The 20,501-nt window shown below is 43.1% G+C and overlaps 1 protein-coding gene across 10 annotated transcripts in view; it reads right to left on the reverse strand.

Annotated features, from left to right (window-relative positions):
* The window catches only part of OBSCN (obscurin, cytoskeletal calmodulin and titin-interacting RhoGEF), a 281,462-nt gene that overhangs the window by 16,993 nt on the left and 243,968 nt on the right, over window positions 1-20,501 (reverse strand). For all 10 annotated transcript variants that reach the window (XM_066585186.1, XM_066585185.1, XM_066585191.1 and 7 more), the window contains 12 exons: window positions 18,833-18,910; window positions 18,534-18,706; window positions 16,601-16,627; window positions 16,288-16,440; window positions 14,191-14,236; window positions 13,030-13,107; window positions 8,303-11,117; window positions 3,769-3,894; window positions 2,704-2,811; window positions 1,909-2,076; window positions 1,431-1,553; window positions 883-1,050 (listed from right to left, as the gene is read on the reverse strand). In XM_066585186.1, coding sequence (XP_066441283.1) covers window positions 883-1,050; window positions 1,431-1,553; window positions 1,909-2,076; window positions 2,704-2,811; window positions 3,769-3,894; window positions 8,303-11,117; window positions 13,030-13,107; window positions 14,191-14,236; window positions 16,288-16,440; window positions 16,601-16,627; window positions 18,534-18,706; window positions 18,833-18,910 — 4,063 coding nt within the window. The remainder of the gene's footprint in view (window positions 1-882; window positions 1,051-1,430; window positions 1,554-1,908; window positions 2,077-2,703; window positions 2,812-3,768; window positions 3,895-8,302; window positions 11,118-13,029; window positions 13,108-14,190; window positions 14,237-16,287; window positions 16,441-16,600; window positions 16,628-18,533; window positions 18,707-18,832; window positions 18,911-20,501) is intronic.

Consider the following 20,501-nt stretch of genomic DNA (forward strand, 5'->3'; position numbering starts at 1 on the left):
GCCTGTGAGAGGGAGGAAAGAAGAGGGGAATGCAGCTGCAGGAGGTTCTGTGCCTGTGAGAGGGAGGAAAGAGGAGGGGAATGCAGCTGCAGGAGGTTCTGTGCCTGTGAGAGGGAGGAAAGAAGATGGGAATGCAGCTGCAGGAGGTTCTGTGCCTGTAAGAGGGAGAGAAGAGGAGGGAAATGCAGCTGCAGGAGGTTCTGTGCCTGTGAGAGGGAGGAAAGAGGAGGGGAATGCAGCTGCAGAAGGTTCTGTGCCTGTGAGAGGGAGGAAAGAAGAGGGGAATGCAGCTGCAGGAGGTTCTGTGCCTGTGAGAGGGAGGAAAGAAAAGGGAATGCAGCTGCAGGAGGTTCTGTGCCTGTAAGAGGGAGGAAAGAAGAGGGGAATGCAGCTGCAGGAGGTTCTGTGCCTGTGAGAGGGAGGAAATAACAGAGGAATGTAGCTGCAGCCGGTTCTGTGCCTGTGAGAGGGAGGAAATAACAGAGGAATGCAGCTGCAGGAGGATCTGTGCCTGTGAGAGGGAGGAAAGAGGAGGGGAATGCAGCTGCAGCAGGTTCTGTGACTGGTAGAGTCTGTTCCGTCTACAAGGGCCTTTAGGCTGTGAGAGGGAGCAACAGATTTGCTCAGAGTACACGGCACAGCTCTGACATCACACTAGAGAAGCCCACATACATAGCCAAGGGTATGCTACGATGTATCTGTACAGACAATCCGTTGCACTGAACATGAGCAGCACGAATCTCTCCCTATCCTGGACTCAGGGTTAATAAGTCTGATTATACCCTAAGTATTACAAGATCATAAATAAATATATATATGACATGCATATTGTATTTAACATATATTGTAACATACAGACATGGTTCTGTATAATGGACTGACCTGCACTCAGTCTCCCGATCCTCACAGCAGCAGATGGGTCACTGTACGGCCCCATTCCAGCTTTGCTAATACAGGCGATGCGGAAAGAGTAGTTGTGACCCTCACACAGGCTGTGGGTGGAGTAACAGCAATCAGAGATGTCCAGAGTCAGCGCCCTCCACTCCTCACCTGCCAGGAGAAAGGCTAACCCAGTTACACAGCACGCGCTTATGAGGTTCTGCAGCAGCAGAGGTGTGTGTTACAATAATCTGCAACATCTGAAGTGTGTGTGATGAGGTTCTGCAACCGCTGAAGTCAGATGAGGTTCTGTAGCAGCTGAAGTAACATGGGGTTTTGCAGCAGCTGAAGTGTGTATTTTAATGTTCTGCAGCATCCGAGGTATGTATTATAAGGTTCTTCAGCGGCTAAGGCACGTACGATGAGGTTCTGCAGCAGCTCAGATGTGTATTTCAAGGTTCTGTAGCAGCTGAGGCATGTATTATGATGTTCTACAGCAGCTGAGGCATGTATTATGAGGTTCTGCAGCAGCTGAGGTGTGTAACACTCACCCTCTCTTCTGTATTGCAGGAAGTAGGTGACTGGAGAACTGGACTCCACAGGTTTCCATACGATCAGCGCTCCGTCCTTGTATATCTGAGCCACCTCTGGGCTGCTGGGGCAACACGGGATCTCTGAGTGGCAACAAGTTCCGGTCATTATAATTACAACCATTATATATTTATTCAGACCCCCAGGAAGTCCAGCTACCCTGCAGGGGCGCTCACTGCGGCCATTTCCATGAAACAAACATAACATTGGCCTGACAGGAGAGGACAACCTGGGGATTATACTCATGGTGAATTTACGGATTTTAGGGTAAATGCTCCTGTCCAAGGGTGTACAGAGACGAGGGAGCTGTTGTGGGGTCCGCTATGGCCAAACAAAACACCCAGAAAGGCACATTGTCCTTCTCTCTGTCTTTGGTGCTGATATGATTATACTGGGCAGGTGCGAAAGACACCACGGATTTGGGCCAGCCTCACTTACCGGCTTTTTTTATGATGCAGCAGGTGGAGGCATTGCCCAGCACGTTGGTGGCCACACAGGCATAGATGCCCAGGTCCTGCGCAGTCACCACCAGGATAGTCAGCAGGTGATAGTTCTTCAGGGTGGATGATATAAGGACTCGTTGACTGCTCTGGATGGGGACACCATCTGGAAAGAGGGAACAAAATCTGATGACCAATGGAAGGCGCTGATGTATAAGGAGCATAAAGAAGCCTCAAACTCCACAAGCAGGGGCACTATTTTAAATTTGGTCCATTTACACTCAACGATTATCGCTCAAAATTCGGTCAAATGACCGCAAGCGAGCAATCATCATTGTGTGTAAACGCTGTCATCGTTCACTTTTTGGCTGAGCGATGATTTTAAGGTGAGCTTAAAATCCATTGTCTGTAGGAGAGAGATAACAGGGATTGCGCGCTGTGTTCTGCACGGGAGTCGGGGATAACATTGTATTCTGCCGACAGCCTGCGCGAGAACAATGCCGTGTGCACAGCTCAGCCCACATGCCGCACTCCGCAAACAGCTCCCGGAGGCCCTTTTACATGCAAATGAAGATGATAAAATGTTAATGGACATTAGTGTCCATTTACACTTTATGCAAAATGATCTCTAAAACTGTGAATTTTTCAATCATTTGAAAGATTGTCTTTACGTGTAAATGGGCCATAAGTGTATGTGGTACCGGACACTAATAAGCACTAAACATGGGAGGCAGAGAAGAGGTTTACTCTTATGTTCAGAGGTAAATGGGGCTTATAGTATTGTCAATTTTACCTTTATACCACTCCACATCTGCCACCGGCTGCGCCGTCCGGCAGGATAACGTCACTAAATGGCCTACGACGACCGTCTGGTCCGTTAGCTCCTCCACAAATGCAGGAGCTGGAAAATCAAAGAAATGATTCCATTAAAAGACATCAGGGGAAATTTACTAAGATCACCGTGTTAAACACCAGTCTTACTAGAATATATATTCCTAATCTAATATATGAAGAGAAGCACGAAGCTTCATATATTAGTCGCATCGCGGCTCCTCCGTAAACTGGCTTAGATTTCTGGTATACTCTATGCCAGCTTCTGGCGTAAATTATATATGTGTGTGTCGGTCCAGAGCAGCAATGCCCCCTTCTGAAAACCCTGCCCATTGTGTACAAAACTAATGAGGGTCGCCCAAAAATATTGAAAAGTTGCACATTTTTTTGCACAACTGCGATTTGCACCAAAATTTGTGACTTTTCTATGCAAGAATTCTGGTATAAAAGCCTTATCAAATGTCCTCCATACTGTATGAAAGTGCAAACCCAGAGCAAGTATTGTGTGACAGGCATTAAAGTGACACCTCTAAGCTATAATTACCTTCATGTAACGCTAACACAAAGATAATAGATCCTCCAGTAATATCTAGAGCAGCACTCACAATTCTGCTCTTACATTATATCTTGTACTCCAGTCACATCTAGAGCAGCACTCTTAATTCTGCTGTTATATTATATGCTATGCTTCAGGCACACCCAGAGCTGCAGTTACAATTCTGCTGTTACATTATGTCTTAGACTCCAGTCATATCCATATCTGTGTCATAATTCCACTGGTTATCACTTGGAATCCACCAGCACTCTGCTGACAGATACCTTAGCTGAGAACCCATAATGCACTGCAACTCTACGCAATGCCTGGAGTAAACAGCAGAGAATGCCATGTGCAGACACTGAACCAGCAGGAGAGCAGTGAGATGTAAGTTCCTGCAGACTTCCCTCATGCATTTTGCTGTGTCCCCCACTATCCTTAATTCATTTCTACATTTTGGGGGAGATTTAACTGGGGTTCAGGGGTGCTGACCTTTGTCCTTACTGCTGAGGTACGGCAGTTTGAAAGTCGGAAGAACTTTTTTCTTGAGGGATCCAGAGATTCTGCCAACTGCTGCGCGTTCGGCAACGGGGAGTTTCACCGTCTCTGATGGACCAGCTGAAAAATAATTGACTTTACCAAGGAAAAGTATATCATATATGATCCTGTACACAGGTTATGTATGGCCATATAGACAGGTTATTAGTGCAGTTATTAGGGATACACTTAAAATAAAAAGTAACCAAAACATTCTAAACTGTATGGTGACTAATGTTAGAAGTCTGACCAATAAAGTAGACGCACTAGAAGTAATAGTGTCTGAGGAGAACTATGACATAGTGGGAATAACGGAGACCTGGTTGGATGAAAACTGTGACTGGATGGTGAACTTACAGGGTCATAGTCTGTTCAGAAGGGATCGCAAAAACCAGAAAGGGGGAGGGGTTTCTCTTTATGTAAAATACTGTTTAAAGCCCACATTAGATATATGTGAGTGAGATGAACATGTGGAGTCTCTGTGGGTGGAAATACTTGGAGGGAAAAATAACAATAAAATCCTCAGGGGTTTTCTATAGACCACCAAATATAACAGAAGCTACTGAAAATCTATTACTGAAGCAAATAGATGAAGCAACAAATCACAATGAGATCATTATTATGGGAGACTTTAACTATCTGGATATAAACTGGGAAGCAAAAACCTGTGGATCTCATAAAGGTAACAACTTTCTATAAATACTAAAGGTAATTACCTTACCCAACTTGTACAGGACCCAACTAGAAAGATGGCCATTTTGGGCTTAATTTTACCAAACAGATCTGACAAAATAACAGGGATGCAGATGAAGGGGCACCTGGGAAATAGTGACCATAACATAATACATTTCAACTTGTCCTTCAAGAGATAATTTTATGGGGGAGCTACGAAAATACTCAACTTTAGGAAGGCGACGTTCAATTGGCTTAAAGATGTCCTTAAATGTTGTTACGACTAGTGGACCCACTGTGCCAACTAACCAGTTTGGCTTTGGGCTAAACCTAAGGGCGTTATGCTGACGGTTCCGCAGTATTCGCCCTTTAAGCCCTGTACAGGGATCTGGCATTTTGCTACAGGAACCGACCAGGCTGCTACCTCCTGGTGTAGTCCCGGTGTCGTTGGCAGCTGACCCACGAGGGTCGGTGACACTGGTGCGACGCACCATGAGATAGGCCGAAGCACACAGTCTGGATACGGACTGATGTCGGAGCTGGCGGTGTTCAAGCGAGATCCCACTCACAAGTCCAAGGGTAGAGGCAGGCAGAGATCAAGCAAGCCCAGGTAACAACTTCAACGGTCAGGGCAGGCAGGGTTCTAGCATAATCCAAATAACAGGTCCAAGGCTCGATGCACGAGAATCAGAAATAGAATAGCTTTGCTGGGAGCAGGAACAAACAACACCAGTACTCGGGCAAGGAGGAGGGTCCCCAGTGCAGCTAAAATAAGGAGGTAGCTGACAAACTGGACATTTTTAAAACCATCTTAACCCTTGTGTGGTACTATGGGGTCAGTTTGTCCCCAGCCTTGTTACTTGCAGTCCTGCACTTTGAAACTGGTACCACACAAGGATTAAATATTCACTCTGAGCAGTTCATATGTTACAGGAATAAAAGGGTTATGAATAGCAGAAACCAATGTGGCTCAATAAAGATGTAAAAGGGGCAGTAAATAACAAAAGGAAAGCGTTTAAACTACTAAAACAAGAAGGCAGCGAAAAAGCACTTAAAACCTATAAGGAAACAAATAAATTATGTAAAAAGCAGATAAAAGTAGTAAAAGTGGAGACAGAAAGACTTATTGCCAAGGAGAGTAAAACTAACCATAAACTGTTCTTCAACTATATAAATAGTAAAAAGATTAATATTGAAAGTGTTGGCCCTTTAATAAATAAATGCAGGAAAAATTGTAGAGGGCGGTGAGCAGAAAACAAATCTATTAAATTGTTTTTTTTCTTCAGTGTATTCACAGAGGAAAATGAAATATCAGATGAGATGCAGAATGATAAAAGAAAACTCTCCACTAAACGTTAGCAGTCTAACCCAGGAAGAAGTGCAGACCAACCTTAAAAAGATTAAAATAGACAAATCGCCGAGTCCAGATTGCATACACCCCCGGGTTATAGGGGAATTAAATAATGTGATAGACAGATCACTGTAAATAAAATGTAGGAACTCTACAGTAACAGGCAACTAAGTTAATAAATGGAATAGGCGGACTACAATCTCCAGAGAGGTTACCAAAATTGGGATTATTTAGTTTAGAAAATAGACAACTGAGGGACGACCTAATAACTATGCATAAATATATCAGGGGACAATACAGAGATCTCTCCCATCATCTATTTATACTCAGGACTGTGATTATAACAAGGGGGCATCTTCTAAGTCTAGAGGAAAGAAGATTTCTACACCGACACAGAAGGGGGTTCTTTACTGTAAGAGCAGTGAGACTATGGAACTCTCTGCTTGGGGATGTGGTGATGGCAAATTCACTAAAAGAGTTTAAGAGGGGCCTGGACGCCTTTCTTGAGTTTAAAAATATTACATATAAAGCTAAAAAAATATTTTTATTTGTATAGCGCCAACTTATTGCGCAGCGCTTTCAGGTAATATTTTATTCATTACCCACCATCATTATACCGACCTTGGAAGGATGGGTGAACCACCTGAACCATTCGGGGATTGAACTTGCAACCTTCAAGTCGTGAGCGAGAGCTTACACTCTGCGCCACACAAGGCTCTTTACATATTATAATCTCTGATTACTTCAGGAGGGTCGGTTATCCAGGGATATTTCTGATTGCCAGACTTTGAATCGGGAAGGAATTTTTCCCCCTAGAATAAGGAAAATTGGCTTCTACTTCATGGTGGTGTTTGTCTTCTTCTGGATCAACATTGGGGAGTAATAGGCTGAATTAGATGTCTTTTTTCAGCCTTATACGCTATGTTAATGTTGCTACTATGCTATTGAACAACTCCAGATGCAGGCAACATTCTGCCTGCATGTGGAGTTTTTCAATAAATTACTGGCCAATTTTTTATGTTTGATGTGTGATTCACATAGACAGATCACATTGGTCATGTATACACAAAAGTCCCAGACTAAAAAATATCTGATCCACAAAATGAACCTGACAGAGGGTGTTATGGAGGGAGGGGGTCATTTAGTATATATTGGGATGTCATTTATTATACATTGGTTATACTTAGTATACTTGGAGGGTTATTTAGCATATATGGGTGGGTCCTTTGGTATAACATCATTGGTCATTATTATTAAGGGTCCTTTTACATGGAACGGCAGTTATGCCAGTGATAATCACTCTTGTGCTTTCACACAGAAGCAAGTGAATGGAGGTGAAGTGTGCCAAAGATCGCTCCAACCGCCCACCTCCATTCACAGTAAACTGGCTGTAATTCATAGCTGAATGACTGTCTTTTTACACAGGTCGATGGTCGTTCGATATTTATGCAAGCAGAAACTGAATAACAAATGAATTATCATTCATCGATCAGTCGCTGTCGGCATTTACACTGAAGATTATCGTTCAGATTCCCGTGATCTAACAGAAATCTGAATGTTTATCGTTCAGTGTAAAGACCCATTTAGACACAACGATTCTCACTCAAAATTCGCTCAAAGCCACCTTTTGAGTGATAACCATTGCGTCTAAATGCATGGACATCGATTTGTTCCTCGCTCAGTTCTAGTTTTCTTGAATTAAGAATTAAATGAACTTTTATCAGCGGTGCAGACTGTTATCACAGTAGGCAGCGCTGATAAGATTCTTTCAGCTCGTGTCCCAATGGTAATTCACAGCAGGATGCGAGCTGTAAGCCCAGAGAACAATGCAAATGTTTGCTTATGCAAAACAGCTGTATTGTTCGCCGAGTGATAGAGGCAGTGTCCCGCTCTGTCTGCATAGTTCTTAAGTAGTTACTTAGCTATTATAGACTATGCAAAGATGTTTGATCAAAACTGTCACTCAAACTGTCGTTTGAGCGTTTTTTGAGCGATCATCTGTCAGTGTAAATGGGGTCTAAAAGAGACCTTAGAATACAAGAATGTATTTAGCATACATGAAGGGTCATTTAGTATTCATGGGGGATATTTAGTTTAGATTTGGGTATTTAGTATATAATACATGGGATTCAGGTTTTTTTCATAGAGGATATTTGGGCTACGTAACTACAGGGCTACAGTGTATTTAGTATACATGGGGGATATTTAGAATATATGAAGGTCATTGGGTATATATAGTGGGTCATGTATTATACATGGGGATATTTAGTATACATGCAGTTTATTTGATATACATGGGGGTGTATTTAGTATGCATGGGGGTTCTTTAGAATACATTGGAGTTCTTTAGCATACATGGGGGAAAATTTAGTATAAGTAAAAGATATTTAAAATACATGGGGGCTCTCTAGTATACATGCTCAGACTAATCATCTTTATTACTTGATGCTACTGCCTTTTTCTTACCATCCTTCCCATTTCCCGGTTTTCGTTTAATGATTCGGGAAATGTTGGCCACGGAGGCCTTTACTTTCTGCTTCAGACTTGATTCTGCAGCTTTCATGGTTGTTTCAGTTTTCCCATGATGTCTGAAGAGTTTAATCCGCTTCCTTGAGGTTTTTCTGTCTTTAGTTGAGGTTTGCTGTAGATCCGATGGTTGTAGTGGCTGCAGTGGTAGACCAGCCTTCGTGTCCTTCCCTGCTCCCTCTGTTGAGGTTTCCATTGCTGTTTCACCACAGTCTGCCGGATGCTGAAATGTTGTGGACAACAAATTAAAATTCTGTTCCTCTATAGTCAAAGATGCCTGTGGAGCAGCAAATATATCATAGAAATCATGGAGCTGGGAATAAGCCACACCAACATCATATTGGTGAAGCTCTGGACTTGTAGATGACTTCTCATGAGGAATTCCACCAATCTCCACCAATGACACTTCTGAATGCCTACCAGCCTCATCAAAGTCTGAGAAATTGTCAGATCGTCGCCCTGTGCCAGAACTATCCGAATGGGAAATAAATGTCTTACTTGAGCTGCGGCTCTCAATGGTGGAGATCTCAGCCCGAGACAAAGTCTCATAGAAGCTACACTGAGAGGCTGAGGTCATCTGAGGTTCCTTTGTTGTTTGCTCAATGGGGCTAGGCTCAGTATCCATTGCAGGGCAAACCCCCAGATAATGATCCACATCTTGTAATTCTGGGGAAATAACTGGAGAAATTTGAGGAGGAGCTTCTTGGCTAATTGGCTTCTGTGTACTTGCTAATACATCCATCTCATCTGACAAAGAGGACATCTCTCCAACTAAGGCCTCTAGTGTAGCACTATGTCCATCATCATATACAGAACATTGCAAATCTCTACCAACAGCAGGATGACCATCACTCTGGGGGGACGCATCACGGTGATGTGGTGAGAGTTGCACTTTTTGAGAAGGTTCTAAAGTTTCAGCTAGAGACACTTCTTCACCATGATCTTTCTGGAGGTCAAGCATTTGATTGATGGGCAGTTGGGTCTTGTCGCCAACATCAGGCTGTGTGAGTGGCATCTCCGTCATAATTGCATCTTGGAAGATTTTATTTTCTGATAATACTGGGTCTGTGGCTACCTGCGTTGCCCCATAGACAGGGTCAGTTATGTTCTCTGGTCGTCTGTCATGTTCTTCATGAGCCGTGACATGTTCCCTGATGTTTCCTTGCTGTATCACTGTCATGCTAGTGTTGTCATCATTGCCCAACTCTACAAACTGAAACGACTTCTCTGCCTTGGATTCTGCAACAACCTCCAACTCTTCACTCTCCGTCTTGTCTACCGTAAAATGTTCAGTATCTTTATCTCCTTCTGTGGAAGTATCAGTATTGAGAAAGTCATTTCCCTTAGAAGTGCTCTGGATTGTAAATGCCACTCCACCTTGAATATCTAACAATGGACCTTCATCCTTTATACTCTGTTGGGGAAACTGAGGAGAAACCTTCACTGCGTCTGTTTTCATCATCATCACTGAGGATTCTGAAGTTTGTCCTGGTTTCACACATGCTATTACGGTACTTTCTTCTACCTGTGGTGGTACAGATGATGATCTTTCTCTAATTTTGGGTGCCTCCAGTATAGGATGCTGATGGAAAACTGCAATAATGGTGCTGTCCCTATCTGTAGGGGGTGCAGATAGAGGCCGTTGTGTTGAAGACACCTTTACAGGTGTTGAATATTGATGGCCACCAGGAGGTACTGAGCTGGGTCTTGTAGAGCTGTCAAGATGAAGCTCAGTGTCAGTATCCATCTTCTTAAATGTTCCTTGTTCAACTCTTAAAGGATCGTGATCTGCTTCTTCTACAAGAGTTCCTTTATAAACACTCAAGGATCTTGATCTGTAGTCATCAAGAGAACGGCTTCGGCTGGAAACTTTAAATGATGACCTAAAGGAGCCCTTGGCTGTGTCAAATGAAGCTGATTTCTTAAGAGAGCCAAATTGTCCATCTTGGTCAGACAACATTCTTTGTTCCATCGTGAACTGTTCCAGAAGTGGTTCTCGCAAACCACTCAAAATTTTTGGAGAATAACCAGCCTTCATCAAACTTCTGCGTGCCCGCTCCCGATGCTTGATGAAGTCTTTGTCTTTCAGTGACCCATTTTGCGGTGTCGCATCTGGTCCTTCAGAATCCTGGTTGTAGAAGGTGCTATTAATGACACTTTGTCTCGGCACACAGACTAATGACGGTTTGTCAGCCGCTCTCTGAAGTAGCAGAGCACTGTCTGCCGATGTCCCCCTAACAAAAGATCCAGTCTTTGGCTTTTTAGAAGCAAGCCCCCCAACTTCAATGGTGGCTGATTTGTGCATAAGTCGCCTTCCTGGAGATGTGTCCACAGAATGAACCAACATTTTGTCGTCTTCCTCCAGCTCCTTTTGGCTTTCAGTTGACCCAACAACACTGTCATGTTCACGCTTGTGTCCAGTCACTGGGGAGGCATCTGGACTTTCCATCTTCTTATCTTCTAAGACATCTTTATCTTCTGGGCCCGTTCCAGATTCTGATGTGTTTGAGTCTTGCAGCATTTCCTTTTCCGACATTTTGAAAATTGACAAGTGCAGCTCGAGAGAAGGATTGCAATCTTTTGCAGTGGGACTGATGTCACTCTCATTATCAGAAGACGAGCCACTGCTAGTGGAAGAGCTGCTGCACTCCACCAAGTGTCGAGGGATCCCTAGTGATGTACTCTCCAGCTTGCCATTCAGAAGCTCAGGAATTGACCTCATCACCAGGATGGATTTATAACACATCAACGAGCGCTGAAAACACAAAAGAGATCAATGTTACATGGTATATCCACAGAATGCGATACAAAATACAATGACCTACATCTAAGACCTATTAAACTGACAGTGTACCCACCATATACTACCGGGGACTACTAGAACAATAGATACATGTTATACTCTTCTATCAATCATACTGTAGCTGGATAGGATGGACAATGAAAGTGGTGACCTGATTGATTTCTATAGACAGCATAAGTTTTTTTTTATTCCTCCCTTTATACATTTTTACAAAAATTCTAAAAACAGTTCCGATCATGTAACACAGGCTGCAATTCCCCAAAATGTTCAAAAAGTCCCACCTAGGTGCATGTGTTATTGTCCACAGCTGGCACAGAATATAAAGCCTTTCACCTGCTCCTGCTCATTTTTCATGGAATTTCATTAAATAATCTATTTTCTTTACATTTTTTTTCACAAGATTATTTTCCCGGTGAAGATGTTCGTCAATGCAACATCCTCTGCATCACAAGGAGCGTTGCGAATCTTTCCTTACGATGACTCAGTCTTGGCTTCCACGTATTTTCAGCAGCTCAATTTGAATATATTAAGATGCAACATACCGATTAGTCTGCAGATGAGAAGATGTGGAATACCTAGATCCCTACATCTATGCTAGTGTGAGGCAGAGGTGGCAGATGCCTTCTCTGTAGGAGCACAGTCTTCTTGCTGATCTTACAGAAGAAAGCAGCTGTCAGATAAGAGCTGCTCCCTTCCATCATAAATGACAGTCGGCTCTTAGAATCATTTAAGGGGTATTCCCATCTCTGTTTTTCATAGCCCAGATTGGAAGCCGCTGCCATGGCTACTGGCCACCTTGGACAGAGCCTACGGAAAGAGCTATGAACTAAGTGTTTCCGTATTGCTTATTGAAGTGAATGGGAGCTATGAAAACAGCTTAGCACAAAATTGGTCCAAATTTTAGGGACTGAAAAAAAATGCCCATGTGACTATACCCCAATTTGAAAGTTCCACAACTTGTGAAGCCTAAAGCATAGAATGAAATGGAACTTTTAACACTGTAATACATGCTGGGAATATTGCTAAAGCTGCAGTATAAACTATTTTCCTATTAGGTAAAACTAAAAAAAGGTTGGACGAAAACTGAGTGCCAGGATGAGATCTCATCCCCACTCAATTAGAAAGGAAAAGACGGAATTACCTGTGGCAAAACATTTTTGTGGTCAGGGACATAGCATAGAGCAGATGAGAGTTATCATACTGAAGGGCAACTTCAAGTCACAGCGTCACAGAAGAATTTGGGAGTATAAATTTATGGCCATGTTTGATACCCTCACAAATGGAATGAACCTCGGCCCAGGATTCTTGCATAAGTGGAGAATATGAAAGGTCTGAAGGTCTCTTTCTATGTTTAGACTTTAAAGGAGAGATAACAGACATAATAAAACTATCACATTCCTTAGCTCAGTGGACTGATTAAGTATTTATCTCTTTTCTCAGGTTGTTTAGTGTTATTTTAAGTCTTGAGTGCGAGACAGTCTCAATTTTCTGTGTGTGAACATTTATTCAGATATTGACAAAGGTTGCAGTTAGCAGTTCTATGGACTCAATAAAGCTTCAGTCCTTTTAGGATGTGAGTATCACCTCTCATATATTGACACCCCTGGAGGCTGCTCCAGAGGTAATGACTGTGTAGATCAAGAGAGGTGTTGTCTTTGCATTTGTGTTATATGTGTGCCCCATCCAAACCAGTTTCAAAAGCCTGATGAAGGGTTGATAATAACCACCCGAAAGCTTGCTGTAACATCATGTATTTTTGTTAGCCAATAAAAGGTATCATATTTACAAGATTACTTGGTTTCTCTAACTGAGAACCATCCCACTATATTCCTGTTACACAGTCTGCAATATATATGGCAGTCACCTGCCACCGGCTGCGGGCCACCAGGAATCTGAGGTTCTTAGAGCTGATTGGTTGCGTGTCCTCCGGGCTTGAGCTCATCTGGAATAGAATATGGACAGCAAAAAATGATCAAACCTAAAATAAAGACACTGGAGGTGCGAGTGAATGTAGGGTATTATTGATCAGTCAGTGTTTACAGATATAGCATATGCTAACTTTTCACTTAATGTGTTATAATAACTACAGTATGCTACAATGCTGGAAATCAACTTATCCCCATCCAACAGTCATTTCAATGACTGCAACATCTGAACATGTAAGGACTTTTCACATCACATGATATGCTTTTCAGTTGTTCATGCCCTAGGTATAAGTCACAGTTGGGGCAACGATTAATCTGACACCAGAGCATATCTCACTGTCACTATATTAAAGGGGTTTTCCAGTAAAATACTATTGATAACCTATCTTTAGAATAGGTTATCAATAGCTGATCAGCTGGGGACCAATAATTGGGACCCAGGCCTATCAGCTGATTGGGTACCCTATGTCATTGCCACTACACACAGGGGTACGGAGCAGAAGCTGTTGCTCCAACCCATATACAGAGGCTGAAGCTTATAACTGCAGGCCGGGGTCTTATTACAATCAATGGAAGCTGCAACTGCAGTTACAAGAACTGGCCACTCCACAGGGGTCGAAGCAGGAGCTTCTACCTCGTTCCCCTGTGTGTTATGGAGCTGACATCTGGCAAACAATCAACTAATTGGCCAAGGCCCTAAGCGGTGGATCCCAGACGATCCTGAGGATAAGTCATCAACTGTATTTTCCTGGAAAACCCCTTTAAATGCAAAGAGAAGAAGAGGAGGAGGAGGAGAGGTAAATAAAGGAGTAGAATAGAGACCATATGTTCTCCATGCGTTCTCGTGGGTTTCCTCCCACACTCCAAAATACACACGGATAGGCTAATTGGTATCCTATGGAATTGTCCCCCTTGTGTGAGTCAGCGAGATCAGATTGTGATATGAGTGATGCGAATCTCGGTACAGAGCTATGAGATATAGAGGAGTATGTAGGCATAAAATGACAATATAACCATGTGCCATGGAGTGACGAGAAACACCAATCGATAGATCAATATTGTCACTGATGGAATAACGCAAAATATAAAACCCAACTCACTGTAAACCATCGGTGCTGGATACAATCGCTGGCACTGGGCCGGGCGCTGCCAGAACCAAGAGAACAAACAGGTAATGTCAGAAAGTATCACATGAAGAGAAACACTGAATTCCTAATTCTGTCTAATATTTAAGCTGTTAGAGTAAAGGCCCCTTTACACACAACAATTATCGCACAAAATTTGCTCAAAAGCCATCCTTTGAGCAATAATGGTTGTAAATGTGTGCCCATCGTGCAGTTTTCGTCCATCGCTGAGTTCAGCTCAGCTTAAAATCCGTCGTCCCCGATAATAAGGGCCGCACTCTGAGTTCTCCGCGGGCAGCGCTGATAACATTCTTTCAACTACTGTCCCACTGGAGAATAATAGCAGTGTATTTAGAGAACAGACCACCCGCTGTTCTCTAAACACATGCAAATGAAGCTAGTTAGCTACTAATGGGCTGATTAGCCCATTAGTACCTAATGCAAAATGATCGCTCAAAACTGTCAGTTTTGGACACATTTTGAGCGATCAGCTGTGCGTGTAAATGGGGCTTAAGAGTAGACAGTCTGAAGATGCACCATATTTATCACAGTGGTTTATGCTGGATGATAAATTTGGTGTATCTTTAAAAACTTTTGTCCACCTTTACACCGCCTATTGATTGGCTCAGATTGTTTTTCTGCAAAGCCATGGCTTTTGTCAAGCACATCCAGCCTGGAACTACCCCCACACGTATACAACTTCTGGACACGTGACTGTTCATAGACAATTCCCCAATAGTGAAGGCTCCGACTGTCTAAGCAGTTAACTTATTAATGTAGCTAATCCTGTGCACACTGCTGAGGGTTTGTTATAATGTATCGGTACAGGTAATCAGCCTGCAGTCCAGGACAGAAGAGGGTGTACACCGATACACTGTAACCAACCCTCAGCTGAGCAGCACTAGGATACGACACTTTCAAAAAATGGGTGGGTTTTAGTGGAAGAAGCCCGAAAAGCTGTAATTCCGCCAGAAGCTGGTGTAAATTATAGCACAAACTTACATTAGCTCTCCGCTAGGCGTAGATGTGATTTTGCAGCACGCAGACAGCCAGAGATGTACCAAATTTATTAACCCATTTAATCCTGCGCTATTGTAAATATACGGCACTGGTTTAAAGATTCTGCTTTTGCAATTTAGCAGTTCGGGTGCTCAGCTGTCAAGAGACAGCCAAGGACCCAAGGAGAAGAGAGAAGCATTTTGTAACTGCTCCTGCCTTCTCTTCTCTAGTCTACATAGATAGGACTCAATGAGAGCTATGTAGGGAATACAAGAAGCAGCAGTGCCGTTACCTCTATTGGACCCGGTGATCATATTATCACCAGCGACCGCCGACATGATGGAGCTGCAGGGTCTTAGCAGACCCAGATCAGCTCTGCCAGTGAGACACTGGGACTTCTATGGATACTGCTCGTATGAATGCCCCAGTTACACTAGAAAACTGCGAAATTACAAAAAAAAAAAGGGAGTGTGAATGACGCCCCTAGAGGTCTTATATGATATCATGGTGAACATAGATCTTAAAAAAATTAATTACAAAAATAGGTTTTAAAAAAATAAAATAAACTACAGAATTGTCACCATAGCTGAAAACATCCAAAACCCATTCCTGTGCTTTATTTTAGCTTAATTGTACTAATTTTAAGAATACAAGAAATAATACATTTTTTAAAATGCCTTTTTTTTAAACTTTTTTTTTACATTACCCATAATAAAACCAAAAAGCGGAAAAACATTTAGTGAAAAAAAATATTACAAAATAGTCCTACATGTCACGAAAAAAAAACCCAAAACAGCAAAAAAAAACTAAAGGGGGGCGATAAAACTGCCAAATGTGTAAAATTTCTAAAAAGTGTCTGGTCCTTTAGTAGAGAAAAACTCTGGTCATTAAGGGGTTAAGAAGCATGTCCCTCTTAGTAAATGTGACGCATCTTACTCCAGTTGCAATGCACTAAGATCAGTGCGGGAAGCACCAGTCTTAGTAAATCTACTAGAAAGCTGTGGACTTTGCCAGCTCTTTAAATGGCGGCCGAGTGCTGGGAGTCTGTAGGTCTGCGCATATGGATGGACTCACTCTGGAGACATGTGGACGGTCGCCAGCATGAAGTGCTTGGCGTGTGCGCTCAGCTGGGTGAAGGCCGGGCAGCTCCAGTTGATCTTCCCTTGTTGTACGTTCAGTAACGTCTCTCTGTCATTCTGACCAGCAAACGGGGAGGCGCTCACCAGACTGCGCAAAACAGAGCAGAAAGCGTGTCAGTAAGCCGCCATGGCAGGAAGGCAACGGTTATCGCTCTCTTTCATTTACTCGTGGGGGTTGGAAAGTGTCACGAAATACCATTCAAAGCAGTTGTTAGTCTTTGCCCCTGCCCCTCCCCGGACATACTCACCATAAGTAGCTGATCACCCCAACGGGCCTGCAAAAGTAATGACACCAGATGAGTCCAGACCCAGAAGAATATTTACAAGTAAAGACACAGCAGAAGAGGGGAATATTATATGACAATCAATACTTTAGGGCTCCGTCACCTGAGCATATGTGTATTGGTGCACCCATGATCGCAGGGTTTTTGTGGAATGGACAATGTCTTCTTGCATGAATATCTGTGTATTCTACAGTAAGGCAAGTAAAGACGCACTGCCTGAAATGGCTAATTTGTCTAAGGAGTTCCAGATGTGTTCTTTTTTTCCTTGCGCATTGCACTTGCAATTGTACATTACTGATATCATACATTATTTATCACAAATATCAGCTATCAGACACTTGACTTGACCTATCACGTATCACAGAATTTCCATATTTCACATCACAGAAATCACATACTAAACATTACTTATTATATATCACATACAATATCTATCACATGTCTTGATCTCATACACTTAAGTATTTCCCAGAGGCGCATGGATGGCCTTATAAAATCTCCTCACACCTTCTAGGTGCTCTCCCTTAGGAGATATGATATCCTTCCTGACACACATTACCTGTCATGTATCACCAATATCTCACGTCACCTATTATATATCGCACATTATTTATCATATATCACTAATATCGTGGATAATGTCCTGGATCATAGAAAAAAGAGAAAGCAACACAATCAAATAGTGTACACCCATGTCAAACATATTAACAAACCAAAGAACACACATGTTTAAAAACAAATAAAAAGCATATACAAATTCAACAACCAAAAATATATACCGTAGGGGGCGCTACAAAATGAGGGAACCTGCAGAAACAAAGACACAACTAAAAAGACAAAAGGCTACAAGTAACACCAGCACTCTAGAAAATATAGATAAATATCATATGCAAAATGTTAGTGAAATGAATGTCAAAAAAGGACCAAACATATTAAAACCATTTAACCCTTTCCAATCCACTGTCTGACGTCTAAAGACATTATGATTGAAGCCTGTACAGCTCCGATGTCAGAAGACGTCCGGCAGCATATTCTTACTGTAGATTACTGGCGGCTCTGTTGTCGGGGGCCTCTCCAGCATGTCACATACCGCAGTACTGGCTCTAGCCAGCAGATGGCACCATTGTATAATGGCAGAAAGAGAAAGCCCCCTAGGAAACCCTGAATCCAAAATTGGATTGCAAAGGGTTAAAACACACAAAAAAAAGGTGACCACTGTAGCTGGAACGACCACACAAAGAATAATTCATCCCCGCAGGCTGTTCAAATCCAAAGCATGTATGTATCAAGACAACAAATATAGCCAATAACCACTCATTTCAAATACCGCACTAAATGCTGTAAAAAACGCCTGAGTGGTCTAAGAGAAGATTAAAAGCTACATGAGGTCAACCCACCCACCCCATGGATATAATAAAAAGCAGAATTAACCACCAGCCCAAGCATATATGAGATAACCATCCTCTATAAGTCAGAACCTCCAAACATACAATAAAGTGCATAAAGTCAAACAGTTCGCGCAGAACTCTACGAGAAACAATATTCGCTAAAGTGCAAAAACTTGTTTCAAAAGAAGAGATGCAATGTGACATCCAGTCTGTTACTGAAGTGTTACCCAATGTAATGCAGTTATATTGGTGCATTTGGATTACTTTCATGCCTTTCATGCTTTTTTGCTATTTTTAAACCTTTGTGTTCTTGGGTTTGTTCATAGAGTTTGACATGGTCATGTTCACAGGTGTAACCGTTTTATTGTGTTGCTTTCTCTGTTTCCTATGACATTGCTCTTGTAACACCATTGTAGCACCCTGTGCATATATCCCTGGGTATACGGTGGTGACGGTTTCTCTTCTTGTTTTGTATCATGTATTGTCCTGGGTTCTATCCTGTCACTTACCAGATATCAGAGGCTTTACACACTGGAGCTTGGGAGGCGATTTCCGGAGCCACGAACTCTGGAGATCCGTACTTGCTGTATTGGAATTCCGATGGAATTATCTTCTGAGCAAATCCAAAGTCGCAGAGTTTGATGTCCTCCTGATCTCGGTGAACCATCAGTATGTTTGATGGCTGCGGACAGGAAACAATAATATGAAATCAGAACCTCAAGCTACACCACCGGAGACTATTATATCCAACCCCCAGATCCTTATAATCCCTTCACTCCCATGTACTATAATACTCCTCAACACTCACCTTGATGTCCAGGTGCAGAATGTTCCTGTCGTGGAGATAGGCAACGGCCTCAAGCAGCTGACGGATGTACATTTTCACCTGCATGAAGCAGATCCATTAAATATGGGGGATGGGACATTTTACAAATTATTTTTATTATAATATTATATCACAGATGGTATGTGAGAACCCCAAGTATGAGAATAACCTTGGACTCACAGCTGCAGCAAAATGACTCCTGGATTAAGCACAATGACCCCTGAACCCACAGCAGCAGCAGAATGACCCCCAGAACCAACAATAGCAGCAGATTGGCCATGGACCTACAGCAGCAAAATGAGTCCAGGACTCACATGCAGCAGCAGAATGACCTCAGGACCCACAGCGTCAGAATAATCCTCGAATCGGCACCAGTGGGATTACTCCCGGATCCACAGGAGCATCAGAATAACCCTCAAATCTAGCGGCATGACCCCAAAAACCACAGCAGCAAAATGACCCTTGGATCTAGCGGAATGACCCCTGAAATCACAGCAGAAGCAGAATGACCCCCGGATCTAGTAGAATGACCCCTGAAACCACAGCAGCAGCAGAATGACCCTTGGATCTAGTGGAATGACCCATGAACCCACAGCAGCAGCAGAATGGCCATGGACCTACAGCAGCAAAATGAGTCCAGGACTCACAAGCATCAGCAGAATGACCTCAGGACCCACAGCGTTAGAATAATCCTCGAACCGGCAGCAGCAGGATTACTCCCGGACCCACAGGAGCATCAGAATAACTCTAGCGGAATGACCCCCTGAAACCACAGCAGCAGAATGACCCTTGGATCTAGCGGAATGACCCCTGAAACCACAGCAGCAGCAGAATAACCTCCAGATCTAGTGGAATTACCCCCGAAATCACAGCAGCAGCAGAATCCTCAAACCGACAGGAGCAGGATTACTCCTGGGCCCACAGGAGCAGCAAAATGACCCCTGGATCTAGCGGAATGACCCCTGAAACCACAGCAGCAGAATAACCTCCAGATCTAGTGGAATTACCCCCGAAATCACAGCAGCAGCAGAATCCTCAAACCGACAGGAGCAGGATTACTCCTGGGCCCACAGGAGCAGCAAAATGACCCCTGGATCTAGTGGAATGACCCCTGAAACCACAGCAGCAGCAGAATAACAATAACCTCCAGATCTAGTGGAATTACCCCCGAAATCACAGCAGCAGCAGAATCCTCAAACTGACAGGAGCAGGATTACTCCTGGGCCCACAGGAGCAGCAAAATGACCCCTGGATCTAGCGGAATAACCCCTGAAATCACAGCAGCAGCAGAATAACCTCCGGATCTAGTGGAATTACTACTGAAACCACAGCAGCAGACTGACTTCAGGACCCACAACAGCAACATAATGACTCCCAGACCCGCAGCAGTGGCAAAATGATTCCTGAATCCACAGCAATGGAAGCAAAATGACTCCCGACAGGAGGACCCCCACACTCACAGCAAATTTGCAGTGTATAATAGCAGCTTCCACCCACCAGCAAATAGACAACTGAAAATTAGAGATACAGCCTGCAAAGTGGAAAACTGGTGATAAATGCAGGATACAAGTCATAGAATGGCCAGAATAGTGTTTTTCCTCATGTAGACACACAGAGCTTATTCTTAAATATCACCTAAAAAGTCAGGAAA

This window comes from Eleutherodactylus coqui, chromosome 12 (assembly GCF_035609145.1).
Source record: "Eleutherodactylus coqui strain aEleCoq1 chromosome 12, aEleCoq1.hap1, whole genome shotgun sequence".
Lineage (NCBI taxonomy): Eukaryota > Metazoa > Chordata > Amphibia > Anura > Eleutherodactylidae > Eleutherodactylus > Eleutherodactylus coqui.